This window comes from Aegilops tauschii, chromosome 2 (genome assembly GCF_002575655.3).
Source record: "Aegilops tauschii subsp. strangulata cultivar AL8/78 chromosome 2, Aet v6.0, whole genome shotgun sequence".
Classification (NCBI taxonomy): domain Eukaryota; kingdom Viridiplantae; phylum Streptophyta; class Magnoliopsida; order Poales; family Poaceae; genus Aegilops; species Aegilops tauschii.
The window spans coordinates 373,181,944-373,207,911 of record NC_053036.3 but is presented as its reverse complement, the minus strand read 5'-3'; the positions used below and the strand labels follow the sequence as shown (position 1 = coordinate 373,207,911).

Genomic DNA, 25,968 nt, shown 5'->3' with positions numbered 1-25,968 from the left:
TGCATTCTAGCATTCAAAGATTTTTCTTTCCACTTGCATAATAATTTCTTAAGATCGTCGCTATCCTTATAAGCAAAAAAGTCCCGAGCTACCTCTCCTTCCATAACATAACCCTCAGGCATAACAGGAAGTTCATATCTAGGAGAGCTAGGTCTAATAGGTGTTTCAAAGTTTTCAGTTTCAATAATTTCATCAGTTTCAGAAATACCATCATCTTCAGCATAATCAATAGTTCTAACTCAAGCAAGATGTTCATCAAGTAATTCACCCAGTGGCACATTTTTATCAAAGCAAAGTAGTAGCATCATAAGCATCATTCATAGTAGAAGTAGCATCATCAATAACATGCGACATATCAGAATCAATTGCAGGTATAGGTGTCGCAAGCTTACTCAAAACAGAAGGTGAATCCAGTGCAGAGTGTCATGGGAACGGATCTGACAGTAGAGATGCGGGGTACGTAAGAGGAGGCAGTGCCTAGCTACGGCGAGGTTATACACTCGGATTTACGAGTTCAGGCCCCTCTCGAAGGAGGTAATAGCCCTACGTCTCGGGGCCGCGGAGGCTCTGTTGATTGGAGTGTTGAGTTACAGGGGGTGTGAACCCTTGTGCCAGAGGGGAGGGGTGGCTTATATAGAGCGCGCCGACCCCTCGCAGTCCTCGGTTACGCAAGGGTTTAATGAGAGAATGATGTTACGAACGTTACTGGTAACGCCCGTGTTTAATGATCTTTAAGGCTACAGAGTGAATGTCTGACCGTTGCCATTCACAGGTGACTCTAGGTCTTATGTCCTTCGAGTGGATTCTTGTACTCTGAGTGAATGATGACGGTCGAGTGGAATTCGGGTATCCGACTGGATCTTCTGTCGAGTGAGTTGCACTCTTTGATGATTCCAGTCGGTATCTTCTTTCTATCTTCGTAGGCCTTGGCTTCTTATGTAGTGTCCTTGGGTAGGGCATATAGGTCAAGCCCACGACCCTACCATAGGTACATGTCATCCTCATTAGCCCCCGAATGGATTGAGGACCGAGTGAGGAAGGTTTGAAATTGACTTCGAGCTAACTCAATGTCCCTGAGACACCTTCATGGAGGTTTGACAGTTGTTGGTAGTTTAACCCTTCGTCAGTCGCCTCGATCGATTCTGGCTTCTAGAATTCCCGAATGAAATATGTAACATAGTATCGAGCAGGTTGGATTTGGATATCTTTGACGTGATCGACTGATCTGCTGCGCCCGGATTTCACGGGATTCGAATTTTGGAGAAGCGCGCGGGCCGGGCGCAGCGTGGTAAGCGGGGCCAGTGGGGAGGGACTCCTCGATCCTTGCACCACCTTTTTCGCCACGTATCCGCCTGGCGCGAGTTGCGGGATGTGCTGAGATTGCACGGGCCCAGGAGTCAGTAACTCGGACGCGCAGGTATATAGGGCGACGCGGCCGATGCGTGCAACAATGCCCACCATTGTCCCCTTTCTCCTCCACCTCTTTGTCTCGCCCCTTCCATTGTAGCACCGCTCCGCTCTTCCTTGTTGACCACCACAGGGATGGCGAACGACTAGACGAAGGCTCTGGAACGCACGAAGAAGACGACGACCAAGGGCAAGAAGACGGCTAAGGGGTCGACCTCGCGGTCCGCTCTGTCGCCGGGCTAGATCCAAGGGGATTGGATCCCCTTGTCGGTCTCGGAGGAGGATCTGGAGGGGCTCGCTGTCGACGACGTGATAGCGCCTGGATCCAGGAAGCTACCGGAAGGGGAGACCAAGCCTGCGCCGCGCGACGACGAGCGGCTCCTCCTCACGACTCACGTGGAAAGAGCTTTATCCCTGCCTCCGCATCCATTCTTTCGCGGATTCTTGAATTTCTTTGGTGCTTAGATTCATCACTTTCCTCCAAACACCATCTCATACCTTGCTGCATTTGTTTCAATGTGCGAAAACTTCCTCGGGTGCCATCCTCATTGGGGCCTGTTCAAGCACAGCTTTACATGTCGATCTCAGCCAGTTAAGAAAGCCAATCCAACTGATGAGAGGACCCACGTGATCCAGATGTGTGGGGGTTTGGGTGTCCAAATGAGGGGTAGGGGTTCTTTCCCTCCCATGACTTTTCCTGAGTCAGTTAGAGGGTGGCAGTCGACCTGGTTTTATTGCAAAGACGTCCCGACTCCGGGGGCGTCGAGTGGTCTTCCCCCTTTCTCTCTGGAGAGAATTCACGCCACTCTTTCATTGACCATAGAAGAGGCGGAGAAGGGTGATGTTGCGATCTTGGTTGATGCCTTCGTTGCACTGGTCCAAGGCGGAGTGACAGGCATGGACTTGTTGGAGTCATTCCTCAGTCGACGCATCCAGCCCTTGCAAGGTCGCAACCACTCCATGTGGCTGTACTCAGGCGCAGATGACACCTCTCGGACCCACCTGGAGGATGTCAAAGAAGAGACAGTGGCACAGGGGCTTCAGAGCATCACTGGAAACAAGGACAATCCGCGTGGAGCAAAACGGATCTTGCCATTCGACGCTAAGCACCCTCCAGGAGAGGTGAGACGTAACTTGTCGAGTGTTTTATCTTTTACTTTTTAATATGCAATTGTATTGGAATCCGACTGATCTTTATAATCTGTGTCTTGCAGGTATTCACGAAGATGTACTCGCCCGTGCCGAACGGGGAACACTTTGCTGGAGGAGCGGAGAGTGAGGGCGGGAGTACTGACTTCGATTATGCCGACAATAGTGAAGATGACAGCACCGACTCTGAAGATAGCGAGGAAGTCGAGTCGCCTCCACGTTCTGAGCGCCGATCGAAGCAGACCCAAGACCTAGCAGCTGGCCAGGGCAAGGCTGTGATGTCGAGTGCTAGGACCCAGAAACGCACTCAGACGCCAACTCCCGACCCGTCGGAGAAAACTGCCAAGCAGGCCAAGGTTGCCCTGCCCAAGCCGCGGAAGGCCCTACCCAGGATAAAGGTCACCGTGCCTATTGCTTCAACATGAAGGCTTCTGCTTTTCCTCCTTTATTGCTATTGCAGACCTTGATATTTTGTTTGACCGAGTGGAATTCTGAACTACAGGGCTGCTACTTCCGGAACATCGCACATGGAGATCGACGACGAACAGGCTGACACGGAGACTACGGACGCAGCCACTTGTCGGGCACGTATGATCAACTCTCGCCTTGCTGATTGTTCTGGCGGTCGACTGAAATCTTACTGTCGAGTGACTGTAGTACCAAGAGATGTCATCCAACTTCCAGACGACGATGAAGAGGAGCCTCCAAGAAGCTCTGGAGGATGGGGCAGGACTTCTACCACTTCACGAAGCCTCACCAAGAAAGTGCCTTCAAGTCAGGCGCCTCATATGGTGCCTGAATATGATCCTCAAGGGACGGGTGGTTTGTCTGGAACTAGTGTTTCCTCCTCCGTACCACTGTCGACTGGTCGGCTTCACGTGTCGACTGTTCAAGCTTCGGGTCCAACCGAGCAACCGTAAGTGCTGATCCCTCCAGCTGCACCACCAACTCTTGCGTCAAGTGTGTTCACTCTGCATCATGTCCCGGAGGACCAAACAGGAGCAGCCAAGGAGGCTATGATCCAAGCTGGCCTGATGATGGAGCGACTGAAGGAGGTGTATGACTCCAGCAAGCTAGCTTTTGACGCCAGCACAACTCTTCAAGCCAATGTCCGAGTAAGTGCGATAGTAAGTTGATTTCCGATTGGATTTTCTCTATCTTGATTTTGTTGCACTACAATAAATATGTCAACTTGTGACCATCACTATTGGTCACTGAAAGGTCATTGTTTTTCGTTGGTGACCTTTTTGTGACCAAAAACAGATGGTCAAAAGCTGTGGTCGTAAACTGAAATTGACGACCTTCTCTTTGAGAAGGTCATGGAAGGCAACGACCAAAACAAAAGGTCATTGATTCTATGACCTTCTGTTTTGGTCGCTAGCTGTCTGCCCAGGCCACGTCGGATCCGACGTGGCAATCTGACATGGCAAAATTGCGACCAATTGAAAAGGTCATTGATAAGATTCAGCCCGGTCCAATTCGACGCTTTACATGGGCCGAGCCCACTAATTCAGCCTTTTTATTATATTTTTTCTATCAATTTTTTATCGGCTTCATGGGCCAAGCTCAACAATTCGACCTTTTTATTTCTAGGCCTCATCCATTTCATAGTCCATTTAATTAAGCCTTTTTATACCCTTTTTCATAAATGTGCAATATTCCAGTCCACTATTGTTTGGGCCATAGCCTTTTTAGAGCCCAAATATTATTCGATCCAATAGAACATTCAGCCTTTTCATTCACATATTTCTTTTACACATTTCGACAGCTAACAATCAATAATTCTCTCAATTAAATGATCAAATCCAGAAATCACTCAATGAAACTCACAACAGCACATACACGTTTGCACGATCCATCAAGGGTGCAAACAATCAAAAAGAAATACACATGCACCAAAACATGGTGGCAACATCAACTAAAACTATTGTGCACATCTCCAGGCTTCTTCTGATCTTCGGTCACAGCAGCAGCCACCTCAACAACGTTAGATACTGATCTGCATAAATTATTAGTAGATATAGTGGAAGTTAAATGATTGCCAATAAAAAAATATCCATTCTAGAGAATAAAAATTACACATAAACATTGTTCGGGAATCCGGTAACTGGTAACTGCTCGGTCGATTACTGATTAGCGATTAATCGGTTAATCGGCCGTTTAACTGAATTAATCGGTCGATCATTAATCGGCTGCACATGAGAATATATTGGCAACATGTAACTAGTCTTTCACATATTGTACCCCACATAATCCAATGCTCACAGCTACGTATTATACATTTATACTAACATATAATGCCGTAGCTCGTAGGCATATAAAAAGCATGGACAAGAGGTAGAATTGTTACCTGGACGGTTTGGTCATGATGCCTCAGAAGCTTCCCTACACCTCTTTTGCTGATCCGCGTTGGCCACCGTGCAGGGTGTGACTTGCCCCCTAATCTGAGCAATATGTTGCTTCATCCTATTGATCCCTCCAAACATCTCTTTTCCACACAACTTGCACTTCACTCGCGATAAATCTAGAGGATAAATCAAGGTTGCGAACTCCCAACCCATGTTATCTGAATTTGTCTTGAGAGTTTGAGAACTTGCAGCGGTGGAACCTACCATAGACCCCTGCAAATTTTGTTGCCAAACTAGATGGAGATCATAGCAGAGATTAAAAACCTTGAGATGAATCTTAGCAGACATGTACCTTGTTGGTTGGTGAAGCCATGGGGACCTGGTTCGAGGGGTTGACGGCGCTGCTGCTTGGCCTAGGTCACCGGCACTGCTGCCTGGCCTAGGTCGCTGCTGCTGCCTGTCCTATGTCGCCGGCTCACCGCTGCTGCTGCCTGCAGGTAGGGGCTGGAGGAGAGACAGGGAGAAGAGGATGGGAGGGGATGGGGGTCAGAGAAGGAGGCTAGGGCCGACAACGGGAGCAGGGCGATCGCCGGCGGTGGCTAGGGTCGGCGAGGAGAAGCCATGGTCGTGACTCATGAGGAGTCAGGAGAGGAAGGAGAGGAAGGAGAGCTGCGATGTGGGAGAGGGAGGATGCAGCGCCGGAGGTTACGGGGCCAAATAATGGCCTGGTCGCTTGGATTGCCGCTTCGGTTACCCCCTTTTTTATGGATGCCGCTTCAGTTACTTGACCCATCACCGATTAATCGGTTTGACAACCAGTTAATCGTCTGACAACCGATTAAATACCAGTTAATCAGCTTGACCATTTAATGAACCGAGTATGTGCTATTCGCCTCAGTTAGGCACTGAGTAGCGATTAAATGGGCATTTAAATGGTAACTCGGCCGAGTTCTTGAACAGTGCACATAAATGCCCAAATACTTCAGTTCAGTAAACACTAAGCATGGCATGGGAAAACTTCCAAAACTTGACTACAACACATCAACCTGATGATGTTCTACTAAGACATTCAACACACCAACAATACTAGCGTACGTGTACGAGCACATCTACTAGCTACTAGTGCAGGTCATGCAATGAACATCTACTGGCTACTAGCACAATTGCACAAGCAATAGAAGCAGCAGCAGCTACTAGCACTGCTAGCAGTAACTACTAAGTACTAACTAGTAGCAGCCAACAGCTAGCAGCAGCGAAAGTAACACTACATTAGCAAAACATCAGTTGTACAGGCTACAGCTAGAGCATCAACAACAGCAGTACATCTACATCTAGACTTTAGGGAGCATCAACAACAGTACATAAAATGACACCTTGTTGTGATGTAACAGCATGGTACAACTGACTTGCTTCCAGAACAAAGTGTGGATTCTATAGAAGAGTAGAGACGAGTGTCCCTTGGAAGCACATCAAATGTTAAAAATCTGGACTAGTTACATAATAATTGTATTCTTCTCTACAAGCACATATGAGTAGTTAATAAGTACTGATCCTATCAAGTACGGTAGGCTTGCAACATGGAGATGTATACATGACTGAACACTAACATATTATGGTATGACCGGGGCTATACCTGTCCAGGACAATGCATGTTGCATCCAAGAACCAGGTTCTGGATCAGAGCTACATTGATGTTGCGTCCAGCAATTTTGCAGGTAGCCTGTCGTGAACATGAACATATTATGTCAGGGAAAGCGGATACTTCGTCTAAATAAATACATCTTATGCCAGACTTATTAAACTGAGGGCAGTCACAGCAACACAACATACTTGAAAATGCTAGATTTAGCATACCTCTATTCCTACGTACTACTGCACATAGGTTAACAACTAGGAGAGCAACAGAGCATGCCAAGACTCCAATTGGCCAACTAATTGCTTCAGGTCACAGTGCCAAGAACACTGGTACATGTACAAGTACAACAAAAGAAGAATCTCAGGCCTCTATAATTCGCTAGTTTCTTAGGCAACAAACATCATTGCAATTTTTGATGAAATGCATAGGTCCAGCCGATGACTACACAACAGCAACTACTGCAGACATTGGCTGGAGAAATGCTCATCATTTTTATTCTTTGTAAAAGAAATTTTGAGTTCAAGCAGTAGCACTAATTACTGACTACACATGTATACAGTGCAATAGCATAACTATAAGTGCAGAAAGAATCTAGAGCAGCACCAAATCCATAGTAACCAGTTCATAGGCATGAATTAGAACTAGAGCATGGACCAGTAGATCAACAGGAGGAGACAGATTAGACCAAATCCACATAAACACATCCATACACATAGCAGGATCAACAGGGTGAGGAGGAAGACGACGAGCTTCTGGTCCTCCTCCTCTGTCCACGGCCCCTTCTTCAGCCCCACCTTATCGCAGCACGGCTGCCTCCCTATCTGCTCAATCGCTCTGCCCTTCTGACCCTACAAATGCACAGCCAGTGTATTAGTAGTGCCAAGCATAAGGTGAAAGTGAGGTGAGATAGTGAAGGTTTGACAGAGAATACGCTTAACAAGAGCAATGTCTGAATCTCAATATCACTCACGAGCAAGCTCACCATATTCATCATTGCCAACAATGTACAGGCAGACGTCCCCAATCATGGTATAGACAATGGAGACCGACCTGGGAGAGTGTCAGCACATCAGATAATTATGGATGAGGAGTTAAAAATGCACATGCTTGGTTCAGGTTGAAGTCATGGATGGCACCCATTGGACTGGGACTTCAAATGCATATGTTGTAGCAGCTCAAATCCTCTAGCATATGGTTAACTGTACAGATGCTTAAAAGTTGATTTTAATTAAGAATTATTGCAGTTTACTGGACTATGAACAGCTAATAATACAAATCCTGTCCCCAAAAAAGCTAGTAATGCAAATAACAAATCAACAATGTCTGTAATGGTGGACTAGCACCTGTATCTATCTCTGAACTGATTGATTCGTGGCTGAATGAAAAACGAGCCTATGCTTTCAATTCTATTTATGCAGCTGAAAGGAAAACCAACCTATGCCCCCAAATTTCAATTGTTTTCACCACGGGAGAAGCAATCTAAGCTAAGCATAGGGCATAGGTACAGCCTCAAAATGGACGGGAGCAGCAAGTAGAGCAGATCGGGCAGGTGGGGTGGGTGGGATGGGGTGGCTGACCGACCTCACTGTCCGACGGTGAGGGCGTTGTTGTTGTTCCAGACGGGCGCACCGGAGTTGGTGGTCCAGTAGCCAGAGTTTGCCTCGCTCGTCGGCCGGTCCTGCAAACAACACAAGAAATCAAGAAAACAGAGCATCAGATCGCTGGACCATGGGGCGATAGAGACAGACGCTGGCGGAGCCGGGTCAGGGGGAAGAAGGGGGTACGTACCTTGTAGGGATCCATGGCCGGGGCCGGCGACCGGGCGCTGGCGTGTCCGGAGGGGAGGGGCCAGGGGATCGAGCGGGGAGGCGCTGGCGATCTGGCCTTGTTCCGGTGGGATCATGTGTTGCACTCGTCTCCTCACACACGGGCCGGCCGGTCGTCGTGGTTCCGACGACCTCCTTCGAGTGAAAGCAATGGAGGCCGGTGGCGGGGTCGGAGATGAGCACGAACTCGTTGCTGGGGTTGGAGAGGTGGTGCTGGAGGAAGGAGGAGGTGGCGGCAACAAGAGGGTGGTGGCGGCGCTCGGCGCATGAGGATGAGAGGGTGGTGGCGTCGATTTGGATCGGGGAGACGGCGGCGGCGCGAGCAGGCGCGGATCCAGCTCGTCGATGGCGCGGATCCGGAAGGCCCGCTGTGGCCGTGGCGGGGGACAGGGAGGCGTGGTGATTCGGGCTCCTCGCCGTCGATGGCCATGGTGCGGGGCCGGGGGCGGGGGCGGCGGCTAGGGTTTGGCGAGCGGGTGCGGGTGCGGGAGAGAAGGGATTGGAACGGTGGGGAGTGGGGGCGTGGGGTCTGCGTGGGTGAGGGGTGAGGGGGTGAGAGGGCTACGTGGGTGAGAGGGTGAGGGGATGAGGTCCGCAGTTGGATCCGGGAGCATCCGACGGTGTCTGATGCATGATCCGCGTGTTATGTCTATGAACCAATCAGAACGCAACAAACAATTTGAAGACTTTATGATCATCTAAATAGGTCAAAAATCATTTTCCATTTTTCAGTGCTCAAAATGACTCTTTTTTTGTAAAAGACCTACCAAATATTTGTTCAAATGATATCATACTTTCCAAAGGCTTACATCTTGGATTGGTAAACAATATCGACAAAGGGATTTTTTATTTTCTTTTGCACAAAAAATCAATTTTCCATTTTTTTGAGTGCCCAAAATAAGTTTTTTTGTGAAGGACCTACCATATATTAGTTGAAAAATTGGATCAAATCAACTTTCTAAAATACTAGGCCATATTTAATGCACAATTGAGCAAATGGTTGGGTGTCAAAAGATTTGATCCACCTTTGGTGAAAAAGACAAATTCCCGCCGATTCAGTAGGAAGCGGGTCAAATTTGAACTGCAGCTGACTCATAGTTTGCTCTTTAAATCATTTCTAGGTACTTAAGTATCTATTTAATCAGAGAAACATCACAAGTTTTCCAAGATTCAACCACTAGCTAGGAACGGTCAAGCCCGCCGTATTGACCGCATTTTGAAACGGGCATAAAAAATCAAAAAAATTGGAAAACCTTAGCATTGTGTCATCATATGTGACCAAGTTTCCAGGAGAAATAATAAACTTGCAATACAGCAATTATTTTAAAAAAGTGTTCTCGGAAATGAGCTATCATGCATGAAGATTCATGGCTTTCAAGCCAAATGATCAATCTTATGGCCACGTTCATGCCATAGCTTGTTCAAATGATCTCATATTGTGCACAAGGGTGCATCTTGGAATTCCAAACAATGTTGCCTAAGGGAGTTTTCATTTTCTTTGCACGGAAAATTCATTTTCCATTTTTTGAGTGCTTGAAATAAGGGTTTTTTTGTGAAGGACCTACCATATATTTGTTACAAAATTGGACGAAATCAATTTTATAAAATACTAGGCCATATTTAATATACAATTGACCAAATGGTTGAGTATGAAATTTTTTGATCCACCTCTCATGAAAAAGACAAATTTCCACCGATTCAGGTGGAAGCGGGTTAATTTTGAACTGCAGCTGCCTCATAGTTTGCTCTTTATTTTTTCTAAAAATAATTTATAGGTACATAAGTATCTATTTAATCATAGAAACACAAAAAAAAATCCAAGATTCAATCACTAGCTAGGAACGGTCAAGCCCGCCGTTTTGACCGCATTTTGAAACGAGCATAAAAATTCAAAAAAATCAAAAAAATGGAAAACCTTCGCATTGTGTCATTACATGTGACCAAGTTACCAGAAAAAAATAAACTTGTAATACGATAATTATTTTAAAAAAGTGTTCTCAGAAACGAGCTATCATTTGTGGAGATCAATGGCTTTCAAGCCAAATGATCAATCTTATGGCCACATTCATGGCATAGTTTGTTCAAATGATCTCATATTGTGCACAAGGGTGCATATTAGAATGGCAAACAATGTTGCCTAAGGAAGTTTTCATTTTCTTTGGACGAAAAAATCATTTTCCATTTTCTGAGTGCCCAAAATGAGTTTTTTTGTGAAGGACCTACCAAATAATTGTTGCAAAATTGGACCAAATAAATTTTCTAAAACACTAGGCCATATTTAATTCACAATTGACCAAATGGTTGGGTGTCACGAGTTCTGATCCACCTCTCGTGAAAAAGACAAATTTCTGTCGATTTAGTTGGAAGCAGGTCAAATTTGAACTGCAGCTGCCTCATAGTTTGCTCTTTATTTTTCCAAAAAATCATCTTTAGGTACGAAAGTATCTATTTAATCAGAGAAACACCAAAAGTTTTCAAAGATTCAAGCACTAGCTAGGAACGGTCATGCCTGCCGTTTTGACCGCATTTTGAAACAGGCATAAAAAATTCAAAAAAAATCAAAAAAATGGAAAACCTTCGCATTGTGTCATTACATGTGACCAACTTACCATAAAAAATAATAAACTTTTAATACGGTGATTATTTTAAAAAAGTGTTCCGAGAAATTAGCTATCATGTGTGAAGATTCATGGCTTTCAAGCCAAATGGTCAATCTTATAACCACATTCATGGCATAGTTTGTTCAATGATCTCATATTGTGTACGAAGGTGCATCTTGGAATGAAAAACAATGTTGGCTAAGGAAGTTTTCATTTTCTTTGGATGAAAAATTCATTTTCCATTTTTTGAATGCCCAAAATGAGTTTTTTTTTGTGAAGGAGCTACCATATATTTGTTGCAAAATTGGACCAAATAATTTTTCTAAAATATTAGGACATATTTAATGCACAATTGACAAAATGGTTGGGTGTCAAAAGTTTTGATCCACCTCTTGTGAAAAAGACAAATTTCTGTCGATTCAGTAGGAAGCGGGTCAATTTTGAACTACATCTGCCTTATAGTTTGCTCTTTATTTTTTACAAAAGTCATTTCTAGGTATATAAGTATCTATTTAATCAGAAATACATGGTTTGGTGCCGATACATCGAGGTTTGGATGGTGGACGAGGGCCCCAACTCCAGAGCGCGTAAACTCACATGCCCGCCGCGTGGTCACCGCATGACCGTGGCGTTGCCATGTGTTCTGGGCGGTCTAGGCATGTCTAGGGGGTTGGGTACTCCCCAGGTAGGTGCTAGGAAGAAAATTACAACATAAGATTCTCACGAGGAGACTGAACTATGCTCAAACATGAATTAGCAGCCAAGTGTTTGATTAGCGGTACGGGAAATGCACGTGGCCAATGGGCGTGAGTTTTGGCTGAGGATGATCATCTACTAAGAAGACTGTCTTCACAATTTTTCAGCTCAAAAGGAGGAGCCTAGGTGGTACTTGCTTTGCAAAGTACAACACTGGACAGAAATATGAATGTTGAAGCTGGGCTCAAAATAATGAAAGGATTGAGCTGAAATTTGGTGGGGGATGGTTATTTGGGCATAGGAAAGCACTGTAGAAAATTGATACAATTTGGACATGCCAAAGTGGTACTTCCTTCACAATGCTATTCCCTGGACAGAAACTTGGGAAAATTAGCAAGAGAAATTGGATAAATGAAATGAGCTCAAATTTGGTGTAGGTAAGTTACATAGGTATGGTCATGCCCTGGTAAATTTTCACATCATTTGGGTAAGCCTAGCTAGTACTTACTTCACAAAGCTTCTCTCAAGATAGAAACTTCGGAAATTTCCTAAGAAAGATTTACCAGGAGAATGGAGCAGAATATTATCATGTGGCAATGATTTGGGTATGGAAGAGTGCCCAAAAAGTTTGAGGGCAATAGGAGGGATCTGGATAACACTTGCTTTGCAATGTGCCAATCTGGCCATAAAAATAAATTGAACCTGGGCTCACATAGATGATTTGACTGAGCTGCAATTTGGAGGAGGGTGATAATTTGGGCATATGAAGGAACTGTATAAATTTCATGTCATTTGGATATATAAAAATGGTACTTCCTTCACAATGCTTCTAGGTGGACAAAAACTTTGGAAATTTGCCGAGTAAGATTTACTGGGCAAATGGAGCTAAAAAATTTGTCATGAGGCAATGTTTTGGATAGGAAAGAGTGCCCAAAATTTTTGAGGGCAATCAAGAATATATAAATAGCACTTCCTTCACAAAGTGTTGTTGTGAACATAATAGGAAAATGAGTATTGTTCAATTATTTTTAAACTAGGCAAGGAAGGATTTTTACATATTTGGTGAAGATATGACCCAAAGAATTTATGAGATTTTTTGGGGAATTTTGGGAATGACAGAAATATAGGTTGCTTCACAACCTAGGGCAAAAATTGACACATAGGCAAAACTGATGAGGTGGCGCCTAGTCATAGCAATCCACCACAATTTACAAGGTCATGACCATCTATATTGGTTGTCATCAGCTAGAAATAAGGCAGCGGACCAGTGCTGTCTGCTTTATGACCATTTCGTGTAAGAAAATTACGACCTTTCTGACCAAAATGGTCGATATAGTTTAGGGTTTGGAGCCCCCCGAACGGCTTTTGACCAATTGGTCTCAAATGGTCATAGATTTACGACCAATTCTTCCAGGGTCACTGACAGAAGGTCACAAGTTGACATATTTCTTGTAGTGTTGAAATTGTACACCCACTGGGTGTTTTCTTTTTCGTTCTGCATTCCATCCACTCCAAACGGTCAGGCCGCACCGAGTGGGGAATCGATCCAGTGGGGGCATGCTGAGTGCATCCACTTGGTGTAGTCCCCGAGACCACTGTCAAATGTTTGATTCGGCGGGGGTCTTAGAATATTTCTTTTGCTTGATGCTCTTCACTCGAATCGGTCAGACCATAAAATTGATCCAGTGGGGGCACGCTGAGTGCACCCACTGGGTGTAGTCCCCGAGACCGCCGTCGAATGTTTGATTCGGCGGGGGTCTGAGATCAAGTTGCTTTCTCTCTTTTTTTGTCTCTTCCACTCGGGCCGGGCAGGTCGTACCAAGTGGGAAATTGATCCAGTGGGGGAACGTTGAGTCACCCACTAGGTGTAGTCCCCGAGACCGTCGTCGAATGTTCGATTCCGCAGTGGTCTTAGAATACTTTTGATAATAACATCTGGATTTGCCCTTCTCCACTCGGAAGTAGAGGAAACACTTTTGAGAGTCCTTCTCTTCGTTGACTGAATTATCTTTTTGTTGACCTCAGAAATCTTGTGAACTTGGGACTCAATACGTTGCCCTCGAGAAGGAGAAGATCCAACTCCAACTGGATCCAGAAGTTGCCAAGAAGAAATTGAAGGATGCTCAGGCTGAAGTGAAGACCATGGGAGGTAACACTTTGCTGACTGTGCGCTTTTTCATTTCTTCCTTTTTCGTCCTTTAAACCGAATGACTCCACTCAAACAGATGTGCGTAGCAAAAACCGCCAACTCCAAGAATGACTGAAGAATGTTATTTATTTAGACACTATGAAGCAAGCGCTGGAGAAGAAAGACAATGAACTCGCGGGGGCACAGAAGGTGGCTCGAGAGAAAATTGAGGCAGGTGAGAAGAAGCTAGCTTCAGTCGGTAAACTTGAAGAGGAGAGTGCGATCCTGAACACTGCTATTGATGAGGGGAAGAAGAAAGTAGCTCAACTGAGGGAGGAGAAAGTTTTCTTGACTGACAAGGTGGACCAACTCACTCGGAAGAGGGACGAGCTGGAAGTATACTTGGGGGGCCTTGCAAAGAAGATGTACATCATGCTTGAAGGTATCCTTCTTCATCCGAGTGAATCCAAAAAACTCCAACATAACATTATTGCTGACTCATACTATTCCTATTTGCACAGAGTTATGTCAGAACTTTGAGCAGTAAACTGAACGAATTGAGCCAGGCCTGGACCCGACAAAGTCACTCGTCAAAGACGAAGCTGCAATGAATGTACTGCGACTTGAAGCTCGTCTTGATAGCGTCTTGGGGTACATTGCTCGACTTAAGGTCGCACTGACATGGATAGAAAAGGAGCTGTGGCCGAAGGATGTACTTTAGAACGACCTCAAGTCACTGATGACTCGGCTCAATGAAATCCCTAGTCAAGTGCAAGCGTGGAAGAAATCAACTAGCTACTCACTGTGGAGCTAACGTGGCTCTCTTACTCATCTGAGTCCATTGCAAATATGCCAAAGAAGAAAAACTGGCCCTACGGGTGGCAAACACGAAGAAGCTCCAGTTTGAATCCTTCATGCAGACTTTTATGGAGGCAGCCACTCGCATAGCCGACGGCATTGACGTGTACACCTTTGTCGAGCCAGCGAGTCCTCCTCCTTCCGAGTGAAGAAAAAACTTTATGATTTGAATTTATTTGCCTCGGAATGCCGAGTGATCTTGTTACCGTTAAACTCATTCCGGCTTGACGCCTGAGTACTTTTGCTTGCCTTTCTGAACCTGGATTTATCCGAATATTTGCTTTCCTGTTTATCGCATGCTTCGAGCGAATGGATTCTTTTTTTAACTTAGGATAAACTGGTTCGCCGCCAAGTCCCCGAGTGGGAGGGATGCTCCCCATTCGGAGTAGATTTCAACTTAGGCAATGGTGGGCTCGCGGGTAAGCCCCCGAGTGGGAGGGATGCTCTCACTCGGAGTAGATTTTTAACTTAGGCAAAACTTGTTTGCGGCTAAGCCCCCGAGTGGGAGGGTTGCTCTCCACTTGGAGGAGTTTCTAACTTAGGCAACGACGGGCTCGCGGCTAAACCCCTGAGTGGGAGGGTTGCTCTCCACTCGGAGTAGTTTCTAACTTAGGCGAGGACGAGCTCGCGTCTAAGCCCCCGAGTGGGAGGGATGCTCTCACTCGGAGTAGATTTTTAACTTAGGCAAAACTGGTTCGCCGCTAAGCCCCCGAGTGGGAGGGTTGCTCCCCACTCAGAGTAGTTTTTAACTTTGGCAAGGACGGGCTCGCGTCTAAGCCCCGAGTGGTAGGGATGCTCTCACTCGGAGTAGATTTTAACTTAGGTGAGGACGGGCTCGCGTCTAAGCCGCCCGGTGGGAAGGATGCTCTCACTCAGAGTAGATTTGTAACTTAGGCGAAACTGATTCGCGGCTAAGCCCCCGAGTGGGAGGGTTGCACCCCACTCAGAGTAGTTTTTAACTTATACGAGGACGGGCTCGCGTCTAAGCCCCCGAGTGGGAGGGATACTCTTACTCGGAGTAGATTTTTAACTTAGGCGAAACTGGTTCGCGGCTAAGCCCCCGAGTGGGAGGGTTGCTCCCCACTTGGAGTAGTTTTTAACTTAGGTGAGGACGGGCTCGCGTCTAAGCCCCCGAGTGGGAGGGGTGCTCTCACTAGGCGTGGATTTTTAACCTAGGTGAAACTGGTTCGCGGCTATGCCCCCGAGTGGGAGGGATGCTCCCCATTCGGAGTAGATTTAAACTTAGGCAATGACGGGCTCGCGGATAAGCCCCCGAGTGGGAGGGATGCTCTCACTCGGAGTAGATTTTTAACTTAGGCGAAACTGGTTCGCGGCTAAGCCCCCGAGTGGGAGTGTTGCTCTCCACTCGGAGTAGTTTTCAACTTCGGCGAGGACGGGCTCGTGGCTAAACCCCCGAGTGGGAGGGTTGCTCTCCACTCGGAGTAGTTCTTAACTTAGGTGAGGACAAGCTCGCGTTAAGCCCCCGAGTGGGAGGGATGCTCTCACTCAGAGTAGATTTTAACTTAGGCGAAACTGGTTCACGGCTAATCCCCCGAGTGGGAGGGTTGCTCCCCACTTGGGGTAGTTTTAACTTAGGCGAGGACGGGATCACGTCTAAGCCCCCTAGTGGGAGCGATGCTCTCACTCGGAGTAGATTTTAACTTAGGCGAGGACGGGCTCGCATCTAAGCCCCCGAGTGGGAGGGATGCTCTCACTCGGATTAGGACTTTAACTTAGGCAAATTTGGATCGCGGCTAAGCCCCGAGTGGGAGGGTTGCTCACCACTCGGTGTAGATTTTTAACTTAGGCGAAACTGGTTCGTGGCTAAGCCCCCGAGTGGGAGGGTTGCTCCCCACTCGGAGTAGTTTTTAACTTAGGTGAGAATGGGCTCGCGTCTAAGTCCCCGAGTGGGAGGGATGCTCTCACTCGGAGTAGATTTTTAACCTAGGCAAAACTGGTTCGCGGCTAAGCCCCCGAGTGGGAGAGTTGCTCTCCACTCGGAGTAGTTTTTAACTTATGCGAGGATAGCCTAGCGGCTAAGCCTCCGAGTGGGAGGGATGCTCTCACTCGGAGTGGATTTTTAACTTAGGCAGAAAGGTTCCGCAGCTAAGTCACCCACTGGGGGATTTGAACACATGCTTGTGCAAGAATCAATCATTAAGAGACTGCGGGAGTCATGTCTTGACAAACAAAATGGTATTCTTATTACATCATCCCGAGTGTTAGGTATAAAATCAAAAGAGAAGATCTGCATTCCAAGCGTGTGGCTCGTCGATCTTCTTCGCAAGGTTGTATAGGTGGTAGGCCCCGTTGTGCAACACCTTGGTGACGATGAAGGGGCCTTCCCACGCGGGGGCAAGCTTGTGAGGTCGCTGCTGGTCCACTCGGAGCACAAGATCTCCTTCTTGAAACACTTGACCTTTGACATTCCTGGCATGGAATCAATGAAGATCCTGCTGATAAACAGTCAACCACATCAGGGCCATCTCGCGTTCTTCTTCCAAAAAATCAACAGCTCCCTACCGTGCTTGTTCTGCGTCAGCCACTGGGTAGAGTTCCACTCGAGGCGCGTTATGGAAGATATCACTAGGCAACACTGCTTCAGCTCCGTACACCATGAAGAAAGGAGTGCGGTCAGTAGACCGGTTCAGGGTCGTCCTTAAACCCCATAGAACATATGGCAGTTCAGTTACCCAAGCTCCAGCTGCATGCTCAAGGTTGCGCACGAGTCGGGGCTTCAATCCTTGGAGGATAAGGCAATTCGCCCTCTCAGCTTGACCATTCAACTTCGGGTGCGCAACACATGCGTAGTCAACCCGCGTGCCTTGGGAGGCGCAAAAGTTTCTGAACTCTTCTGAACCGAAGTTCGAGCCATTGTCCGTGATAATGTTGTGTGGGACTCCGTATCTGAATACCAACTCTTTTACGAACCTGATGGATGTCTTCGAATCTAGCTTCTTAATAGGCTTGGCTTCGATCCACTTTGTGAATTTTTCAACTGCCACCAGCAGGTGAGTGAAGCCACTTCTGAGTGGCCCAATCAAGTCCAAACCCCACACAGCAAATGGCCAGACGAGTGGGATGGTCTTCAGGGCAGATCCAGGTTTGTGGGACATGTTCGCATAAAACTGACATCCTTCACATCACTGAACGATCTCCTTTGTAGCTTCATTGGCCTGCGGCTAGTAAAATCCATCTTGGTATGCTTTGGCCACGATTGTCCGAGAGGACGCATGGTGACCACAGGTCCCCGAGTGGATCTCATTCAAAATTAGTCGACCCTCTTCTGTGGAGATGCATCGTTGAGCAACACCAGTAACACTCTCTCTATAAAGCTGTCCATTTATCACTGTGAAAGCTTTGGATCTGCGGACAATCTGTCGCGCTTCAACTTCATCTTCTGGAAGTTCCTGCCTGAGAAAATATGCAATGTACGGCACTGTTCGGTCGGGGGTGATTACTAAAATCTCCATCACTAGGTCAATGACTGCTGGGACCTCGATTTCAGTCGGATCAGTAGGACTTATCGCTTGGCGAGGTTCTTCAGTGAAAGGATCTTCTTGCACCTACGGGGAATGGAGATGCTCAAGAAACTCATTGCTCAAAATAGGCTTCCGAGTGGAACCGATATTTGCCAGGTCATCAGCTGCTTGATTTTTGATTCCGGGAATGTGGTGAAGCTCCAAACCCTCGAACTTTTTCTCAACCTTCCTTACCGCATTGCAGTATCCAGTCATGCCAGGGTTTCTGACGTCCCACTCCTTCATCACCTGATTGACCACCAAATCCGAGTCACCGTAGACTATCAGGCGACGCACGCATCCCACCTTTCTTCTTCCACAATTATCGAGTCCTCAAATAGTTGCCAGAGAGGCTAGGTAAGCGGCACTCACATCCCGTCAACGAAGCTCTTTTCTATGGAATTGCTCTAGTGCTTCACTTATATCTTTTTGAGCATGGTGTGAGCATGGTGTGCTTTAATAATTTTGAAGAAATGCTCTCATGCTTCACTTAGATTTATTTGAGAGTTAGTAAATTTTTGAAGAAATTCTCTCATGCTTCACTTATATTATTTTGAGAGACGAAAAATTTTATGCTCATGTTCATCACTTAAATTTGTTTGAGGTAATCAAAAGCAACATGTGAAATTAGTACCAAAGTGATAGATATTCATGAGGGACATAATAAAAACTTTCATGAAGATCATTGGACAAATTAAACTTGATTCTTTGTAATAGTTTTGAGATATGATGATAGTGATATGTGAGTCATGTTGATGAGTAATTATGCTTTAGTAAGAATATTGGTGTTAAGGTTTGTGATTCCCTATGCAAGCACGAAAGTCAATAGTTATGCAATGAAATCACATCCTACTTGTGGTGCATTATTTGGTGTTAGTTATGATTAATGCTCACTTATGAGATTTTTCATTTCTTGGTTGGATGCTTCTCAATCTTTTGCTAACCTTCATTTGCACTAAGTATGATCACTACTTGTGCATCCAAAATCCTTTAATCCAGTTTTGTCCACATGAGTCCACTATACCTACCTATATGCGGTATTCTTTTGCCGTTCTAAGCAAATTTGTATGTGCCATCTCTAATTTTCAAAATAAATTTCTCTTTTGTGTGCTCTTACCGCTCATGAAACAGTAGGGGGTGGCTAATATATTTCCAGGCTAGATGTGTTATTCTCAAGATGAGTGTTTATTCACTTGTCATTCCACGAGAGTACGGCAAAGGTATTAGGGATGCCCAGTCCTGAAATGAAAAATGAATTTACTTTATGTTGTCAAATAATAAATTCCTTGGAAAGTGTTGGTATGGAAGGCACCCGTGGATACGGTTAGCCATAGAAAGTGAAAGTATGGTGGAAAAGGGAATAAACTTTATTTTCTGTTTGGGAACCGCCTATGATATATCTAGCCTGGAAAGTATTGGGAACTACTCGATCGTTTTCGTTGACAGGAAAAAGCATGCCACCCGAAATGTTTTATCTCTATTTTTTCGCTTTGAGCTCTGGCACCTCTACAAATCCCTACTTCCCTCCGCGAAGCGCCTTCTATTTACTTTATGCAAATTTTATTTTACTTGAGTCTCCATATTCTCTTATAAAACACCAACTAAGGGGCACTATGATCGTACTTGAGCATTGGGAGTAGCTAATATGCGAGTGTGTTTCATGAATGGATCAATGATATTTTGAAAGACATGGTTGCTTGTTGATATGCTTGAGTATTAAAGTCCTCATGTCAAAACTAGACTATTGCTTTGAACCATATAAAATTCCAAATGTCCATGCTACAAAGAAAAGAATGTGTGACGAACATGTTAGTCAGCATTCCACATCAAAAAATTTGTTCTTATCATTTACCTACTCAAGGACGAGCAGGAATTAAGCTTGGGGATGCTGATACGTCTCCAACGTATCGATAATTTTTTATTGTTCCATGTTGTTATATTATCATCCTTGGATGTTTTACAATCATTTTATAGCAACTTTATATCATTTTTTGGGACTAACCTATTGATATAGTGCCCAGTGCTAGTTGCTGTTTTTTGCTTGTTTTTTTACTTCGCAGAAAATCAATATCAAACGGAGTCCAAACGCAGCAATACTTTTTGGAGATTTGTTTTGGACTAGAAGACATCCAGTGGGCCAAAGAAGTACCAGAGGGGTGCCCTGAGGGGGCACAACCCACCTGGGCGTGCCTGGGGGCCCAGGCGCGCCCTGGTGGGTTGTGCCTACCTCGGTGGCCTCCCGCACCGCCTCCTCGCCCTATAAATTCCCAAATATTCCAAAACCCCCGAAGATAACCCTAGATTAGAAGTTCCGCCGGCGCAAGCTTCTGTAGCCATGAAAACCAATCTCGACCCCGTTCCGGCACCCTGCCGTAGGGGGAAATCATCACTGGTGGCCATCTTCATCATCCTGGCGATCACCGTGATGAGGAGGGAGTAGTCCACCCTCGGGGCTGAGGGTTTGTACCAGTAGCTATGTGTTTAATCTCTCTCTCTCTCTCTCGTGTTCCTGAGATGGCACGATCTTGATGTATCGCGGGCTTTGTTAATATAGTTGGATCATATGATGTTTTCCCCTCTCTATCTTGTTGTGATGAATTGAGTTTCCATTTGAGATTTTGTTTTATCGGATTGAATAATTTTATGGATTAGAGAGCACTTGATGTATGTCTTGCTATGAATACCCGTGGTGACAATGGGGTATTATATTGATTCACTTGATATGTGTTTTGGCACTCAACTCGCGGATTCCCGAGGTGACATTGGGGTAATCTATGCATAGGGGTTGATGCACGTTCTCGTCTTTGTTTCTCCGGTAGAAATCTTGGGGCACTCCTTGAGGTTCTTTGTGTTGGATTGAGTATTACGAATCTGAATTTTCTTTGGTGTTATTTTAGTACGAACTCTTGATAGATCGAACGGAAAGAATAACTTTGTGTTATTTTAGTGTGAACTCTTGAATAGGTCGAACGGAAAGAATAACTTTGAGGTGGTTTCGTAGCCTACAAACAATTTCTTCTTATGTTCTCCGCTAGATAAGAACTTTGGAGTGATTCTTCGTCGCACGTTGAGGGATGGTTATGTGATCCAATTAGATTAGCATTGTTGAGAGATGGCACTAGCGAAAGTACGAACCCTAGGCCTCATTTTCAAGCATTGCAATACCGTTTGTGCTCACTTTTGTTACTTGCTACCTTGCTATTTTTTTATTGTTCTTATTACAAAAACCAATATCTACTATACATATTACACTTTTATCACCATCTCTTCGCCGAACTAGTGCACCTATACAATTTTCCATTGTATTGGGTGTGTTGGGGACACAAGAGACTTTTTGTTATCTGGTTGCAGGGTTGTTTGAGAGAGACTATCTTCATCCTACGCCTCCCAAGGATTGATAAACCTTAGGTCATCCACTTGAGGGAAAATTGCTACTGTCCTAGAAAACTCTGCGCTTGGAGGCCCAACACGAGTCTACAAGAATAAAGTTGTGTAGTAGACATCAGCAACTCGAATGGCTCTGCTGAAACATTCGGGCCCGGAGACGAACGCACTGCTTCCACTCGGTTGATATCTGTTCAAACCTTCTCGGTTAGCCCTGCCTCTGTCAACCAGGCCTTGCACGAGGACTGATCTTGCATCAAACCCAGGCTCTTGGGGGTCGACTGGAATCCTCCGCTCATCACCAAACTGGCGCCTAGCATCATACCGCTGGGGCTCGTACGAATCACCCCTCGGAGGGGGTGTAGGCACTCGATGGCGGTCGTCGCGGTGATATCGAGGATCAAACTATCCGTGGCCACGATCCAGGTACTAGTCCTGGCGATAACCACGATCATCACGCCGCGGAAGCGATCTTGGGCTGTGTGCAGACTGAACTGTGTATGCCCTAACAGACCTACTGTGAATCTTGTTGCACGACTGAGATACAGTCGAATTCTGCTCTCCAGCTGCCCTAAGCAATGTCTGAATCTGCTCTAGACCTCTACCAGCCTCGAAACGGGACGGCTGAATCGAATCTGCAATTCGTGCTACTGCTGCAACATTCTGGATCGGAGTGCGGAATACTCGGAACTCATCCCGAGTGGAACCAGTCGGAAATAGTTGACGTTGACGTCGATTGGGATTCGGAGCCTGCCGGTGAGCACGGTCGACGAGTGATCTCCAAAGATCTTGCAAACGCGCACGCTCTGCAAATTGGCTACGCATGCGGCTTCCAAGGCCTGAGCCTCGGCAGTCTCCCCTGTGATGGGGGTCTGGAGGAGTTGCTCGTTCGGACGCTGCAACTCTTCTCTTTGCAACGCAGTGAGGGCCTGCGGGTAATACTTGTCGTTGTCATGTGACGGACCGCCGTCTTCGCGTCCATCATGGGGGAAATCCTGGCGAGCTCCGCTGGGAGCCGACCATGAGGACTTCCACCGGAGGATCATTGCTTTCGCACTCGGAAAGCATATCTGGATGGCCAGTCGACAGGTTGAACAAGCCATAAAGCGACTCGTCGGGCTCGATGGCAACGATCTGAGGTGAGGATGACTGGCGAGCCACCGCGTGCTTCACCCACCGCTGAAGCCTCGAGCGACTAGATCGCTTGCGACAGCGAGCAATGGGGAGGGAAGACGCTCCCGAAGCCGAATGATACAGAGTCGACGACTGCCGCAAGAGGACGCCGCAGGCACTCGCGTGGAATTGCGCCGCCCCGCGAATGGGGTGCGTCTCGACGTCGAGGGGGGCCTCCTCGAGCCAGGCCAACTCGTCGGCGATGAAGGTGAGCGCGCCGAGATGGATCTCGTGGCCAAAAGACAAGCCACCGCCAGAAACCATATCGAAGGAGATCGAAGATTGCAACCTCGTCACAAGTCACTTAGACGCCTGCCCCACGGTGGGCGCTAGCTGTCGTGGGAACGGATCTGATAGTACAGATGGGGGGTACGTAAGAGGAGGCAGTGCCTAGCTACGGCGAGGTTGTACACTCGGATTTACGAGTTCAGGCCCCTCTCGGAGGAGGTAATAGCCCTACGTGTCGGCGCCGCCGAGGCTCTGTTGATTGGAGTGTTGAGTTACAGGGGGTGCGAACCCTTGAGCCAGAGGAAAGGGGTGACTTATATAGAGTGCGCCGACCCCTCGCAGTCCTCAGTTACGCAAGGGTTTAATGAGAGAATGATGTTAGGAACGTTACTGGTAACGCCCGTGTTTAATGATCTTTAAGGCTACGGAGTGAATGTCTGACCGTTGCCATTCAGAGGTGACTCTAGGTCTTATGTCCTTTGAGTGGATTCTTGTACTCCGAGTGAATGATGACGGTCGAGTGGAATTGGGGTATCCGAGTGGATCTTCTGTCGAGTGAGTTGCACTCTGTGATGATTCTAGTCGGTATCTTCTTTCTATCTTCGTAGGTCTTGGCTTCTTGTGCATTGTCATAGGGTAGGGCATATAGGTCAGGCCCACGACCCTACCCTAGGTGCATGTCATCGTCACAGAGCTAGATGGCAGTTCCTTACTTCCCCTCGTAGTAGAGGGATAGATCTTGGTTCTCTGATCTTTCAGATTCTTCATAGTGATCAAGAGATATAAATCCCAAGTGACTCACAGAATAGAGCTATGCTCCTCGGCAACAGCACCAGAAAAAGGTCTTGATAACCCACAAGTATAGGGGATCGCAACAGTTTTCGAGATTAGAGTATTCAATCCAAATTTATTGATTTGACACAAGGGGAGCCAAAGAATATTCTCAAGTATTAGCAGCTGGGTTGTCAATTCAACCACACCTGAAAGACTTAATATCTGCAGCAAAGTAGTATGGAAGCAATGGTAACGGTGGCAAAAGTAACAGTAGCAGTTTTGTAGCAATTGTAACAGTGGCAACGGCAAAGTAACGTAGCAAAGATCAATATGTGAAATGCTCGTAGGCAATGGATCGATGATGGATAATTATGTCGGATGGCATTCATCATGCAACAGTTATATCCTAGGGTGCCACAGAACTAGCTCCAATTCATCAATATAATGTAGGCATGTATTCCGAATATAGTCATACGTGCTTATGGAAAAGAACTTGCATGACATCTTTTGTCCTACCCTCCCATGGCAGCGGGGTCCTAATGGAAACTAAGGGATATTGAGGCCTCCTTTTAATAAAGAACCGGAACAAAGCATTAGCACTTAGTGAATACATGAACTCCTCAAACTACAGTAATCACCAGAAAGAATCCCAATTATTGTCACCTTGGGGTATGCGGATCATAACTCGTAATAGGTGTCTACAACTTGCAAGATCGGATCAAGAACACAAATATATTCATGAAAACATAATAGGTTCAGATCTGAGTTCATGGCACTCGGGCCCTAGTGACAAGCATTAAGCATAGCAAAGTCATAGCAACATCGATCTCAGAACATAATGGATACTAGGGATCAAACCCTAACAAAACTAACTCGATTACATGATAATTCTCATCCAACCCATCACCGTCCAACAAGTGTACGATGGAATTGCTCATGCACAGCAGTGAGCATCATGAAATTGGTGATGGAGGATGGTTCATGAAGAAGGCGGAGTCGATTTCCCCTCTCCGGAGCCCAAAACAGACTCCAGATCTGGCCGAACTCTTCTCTCTGATTTTTTCCCTCCCCGAACGTGAATATATGGAGTTTGAGTTGAGGTCGGTGGAGGTCCAGGGGACCCACAAGGCAGGGGAGCGCGCCCTAGGGGGGCGCACCCTCCACCCTTGTGGACAGCCGGTGCGTCCCCTCCGGTTGATTCTTTCGCCAATATTTTTTATACATTCCAAAAATATTCTCCGTGAATTTTCAGGTCAATCTGAGAACTTTTATTTCTGCACAAAAATAACACCATGGTAATTCTGCTGAAAACAGCGTCGGTCCGGGTTAGTTCCATTCAAATCATGCAAATTAGTGTCCAAAACAAGGGCAAAAGAGTTTGGAAAAGTAGATACGACTCTAATTTGCATGATTTGAATGGAACTAACCCGGACTGACGTTGTTTTCAGCAGAATTGCCATGGTGTTATTTTTGTGCAGAAATAAAAGTTCTCGGAACGACCTGAACCTTCACGGAGAATTTTTTTGGAATTAATAAAAAATACTGGCGAAAGAATCAAGGCCAGGGGGCCCACACCCTGTCCACGAGGGTGGGGGCGCGCCTACCCCCCTGGGCGTGCCCCCTGCCTCGTGGGCCCCCTTGTGCTCCACCGACCTCAACTCCAACTCCATATATTCATGTTCAGGGAGAAAAAAATCAGAGAGAAGGATTCATCGCGTTTTACTATACGGAGCCGCCGCCAAGCCCTAAACTCTCTCGGGAGGGCTGATCTGGACTCCGTTCGGGGCTCCAGAGAGGTGAATCCGTCGCCGTTGTCATCATCAACCTTCCTCCATCACCAATTTCATGATGCTCACCGCCGCGCGTGAGTAATTCCATCATAGGCTTGCTGGACGGTGATGGGTAGGATGAGATTTATCATGTAATCGAGTTAGTTTTGTTAGGGTTTGATCCCTAGTATCCACTATGTTCTGAGATTGATGTTTCTATGACTTTGCTATGCTTAATGCTTGTCACTAGGGCCCGAGTGTCGGTGTCAAAACCGGCGGATCTCGGATAGGGGGTCCCAAACTGTGCGTCTAAGGTCGATGGTTGCAGGAGACAGGGGACACGATGTTTACCCAGGTTCGGGCCCTCTATATGGAGGTAATACCCTACTTCCTGCTTGATTGATCTTGATGAATATGAGTATTACAAGAGTTGATCTACCATGAGATCGTAATGGCTAAACCCTAGAAGTC

General features: G+C 46.3%; 1 protein-coding gene across 16 annotated transcripts; it reads right to left on the bottom strand.

Moving 5' to 3' along the window:
- Positions 1 to 4,261: 4,261 nt before the first annotated feature.
- On the bottom strand, positions 4,262 to 8,937 carry LOC141041689 (uncharacterized). Of its 16 annotated transcripts, none has more exons than XR_012202755.1 (9): positions 8,329 to 8,902; positions 8,122 to 8,218; positions 7,511 to 7,590; positions 7,251 to 7,388; positions 6,759 to 6,866; positions 6,538 to 6,624; positions 5,257 to 5,731; positions 4,907 to 5,177; positions 4,262 to 4,555 (listed from the first exon to the last, which is right to left on the bottom strand). XR_012202755.1 is itself a non-coding variant. In XM_073508598.1 (6 exons), exons 3-6 carry the CDS (start codon positions 7,532 to 7,534, stop codon positions 4,544 to 4,546), a joined length of 249 nt encoding a protein of 82 aa, XP_073364699.1. In that variant the 5' UTR covers positions 7,535 to 7,590; positions 8,122 to 8,218; positions 8,329 to 8,905; the 3' UTR covers positions 4,262 to 4,543. The 16 variants fall into 16 exon arrangements, 2 of the variants coding, with proteins under 2 accessions (XP_073364699.1, XP_073364698.1); XR_012202763.1 differs by having other exon boundaries at positions 7,523 to 7,590; XR_012202760.1 differs by having other exon boundaries at positions 6,759 to 7,388; positions 7,523 to 7,590; positions 8,329 to 8,937.
- Between the last annotated feature and the right edge of the window lie 17,031 nt (positions 8,938 to 25,968).

Excerpts from the sequence above, each read along its gene's own strand:
- LOC141041689 (XM_073508597.1), bottom strand. The coding sequence starts at position 7,534 with ATGATGAATATGGTGAGCTTGCTC. Across the intron at positions 7,389-7,510 it reads TGAATATGGTGAGCTTGCTC|GGTCAGAAGGGCAGAGCGAT; the intron begins GTGAGTGATATT and ends GTGCATTTGTAG. Across the intron at positions 6,625-7,250 it reads CCCTGTTGATCCTGCTATGT|GCTACCTGCAAAATTGCTGG; the intron begins GTATGGATGTGT and ends TGTTCACGACAG.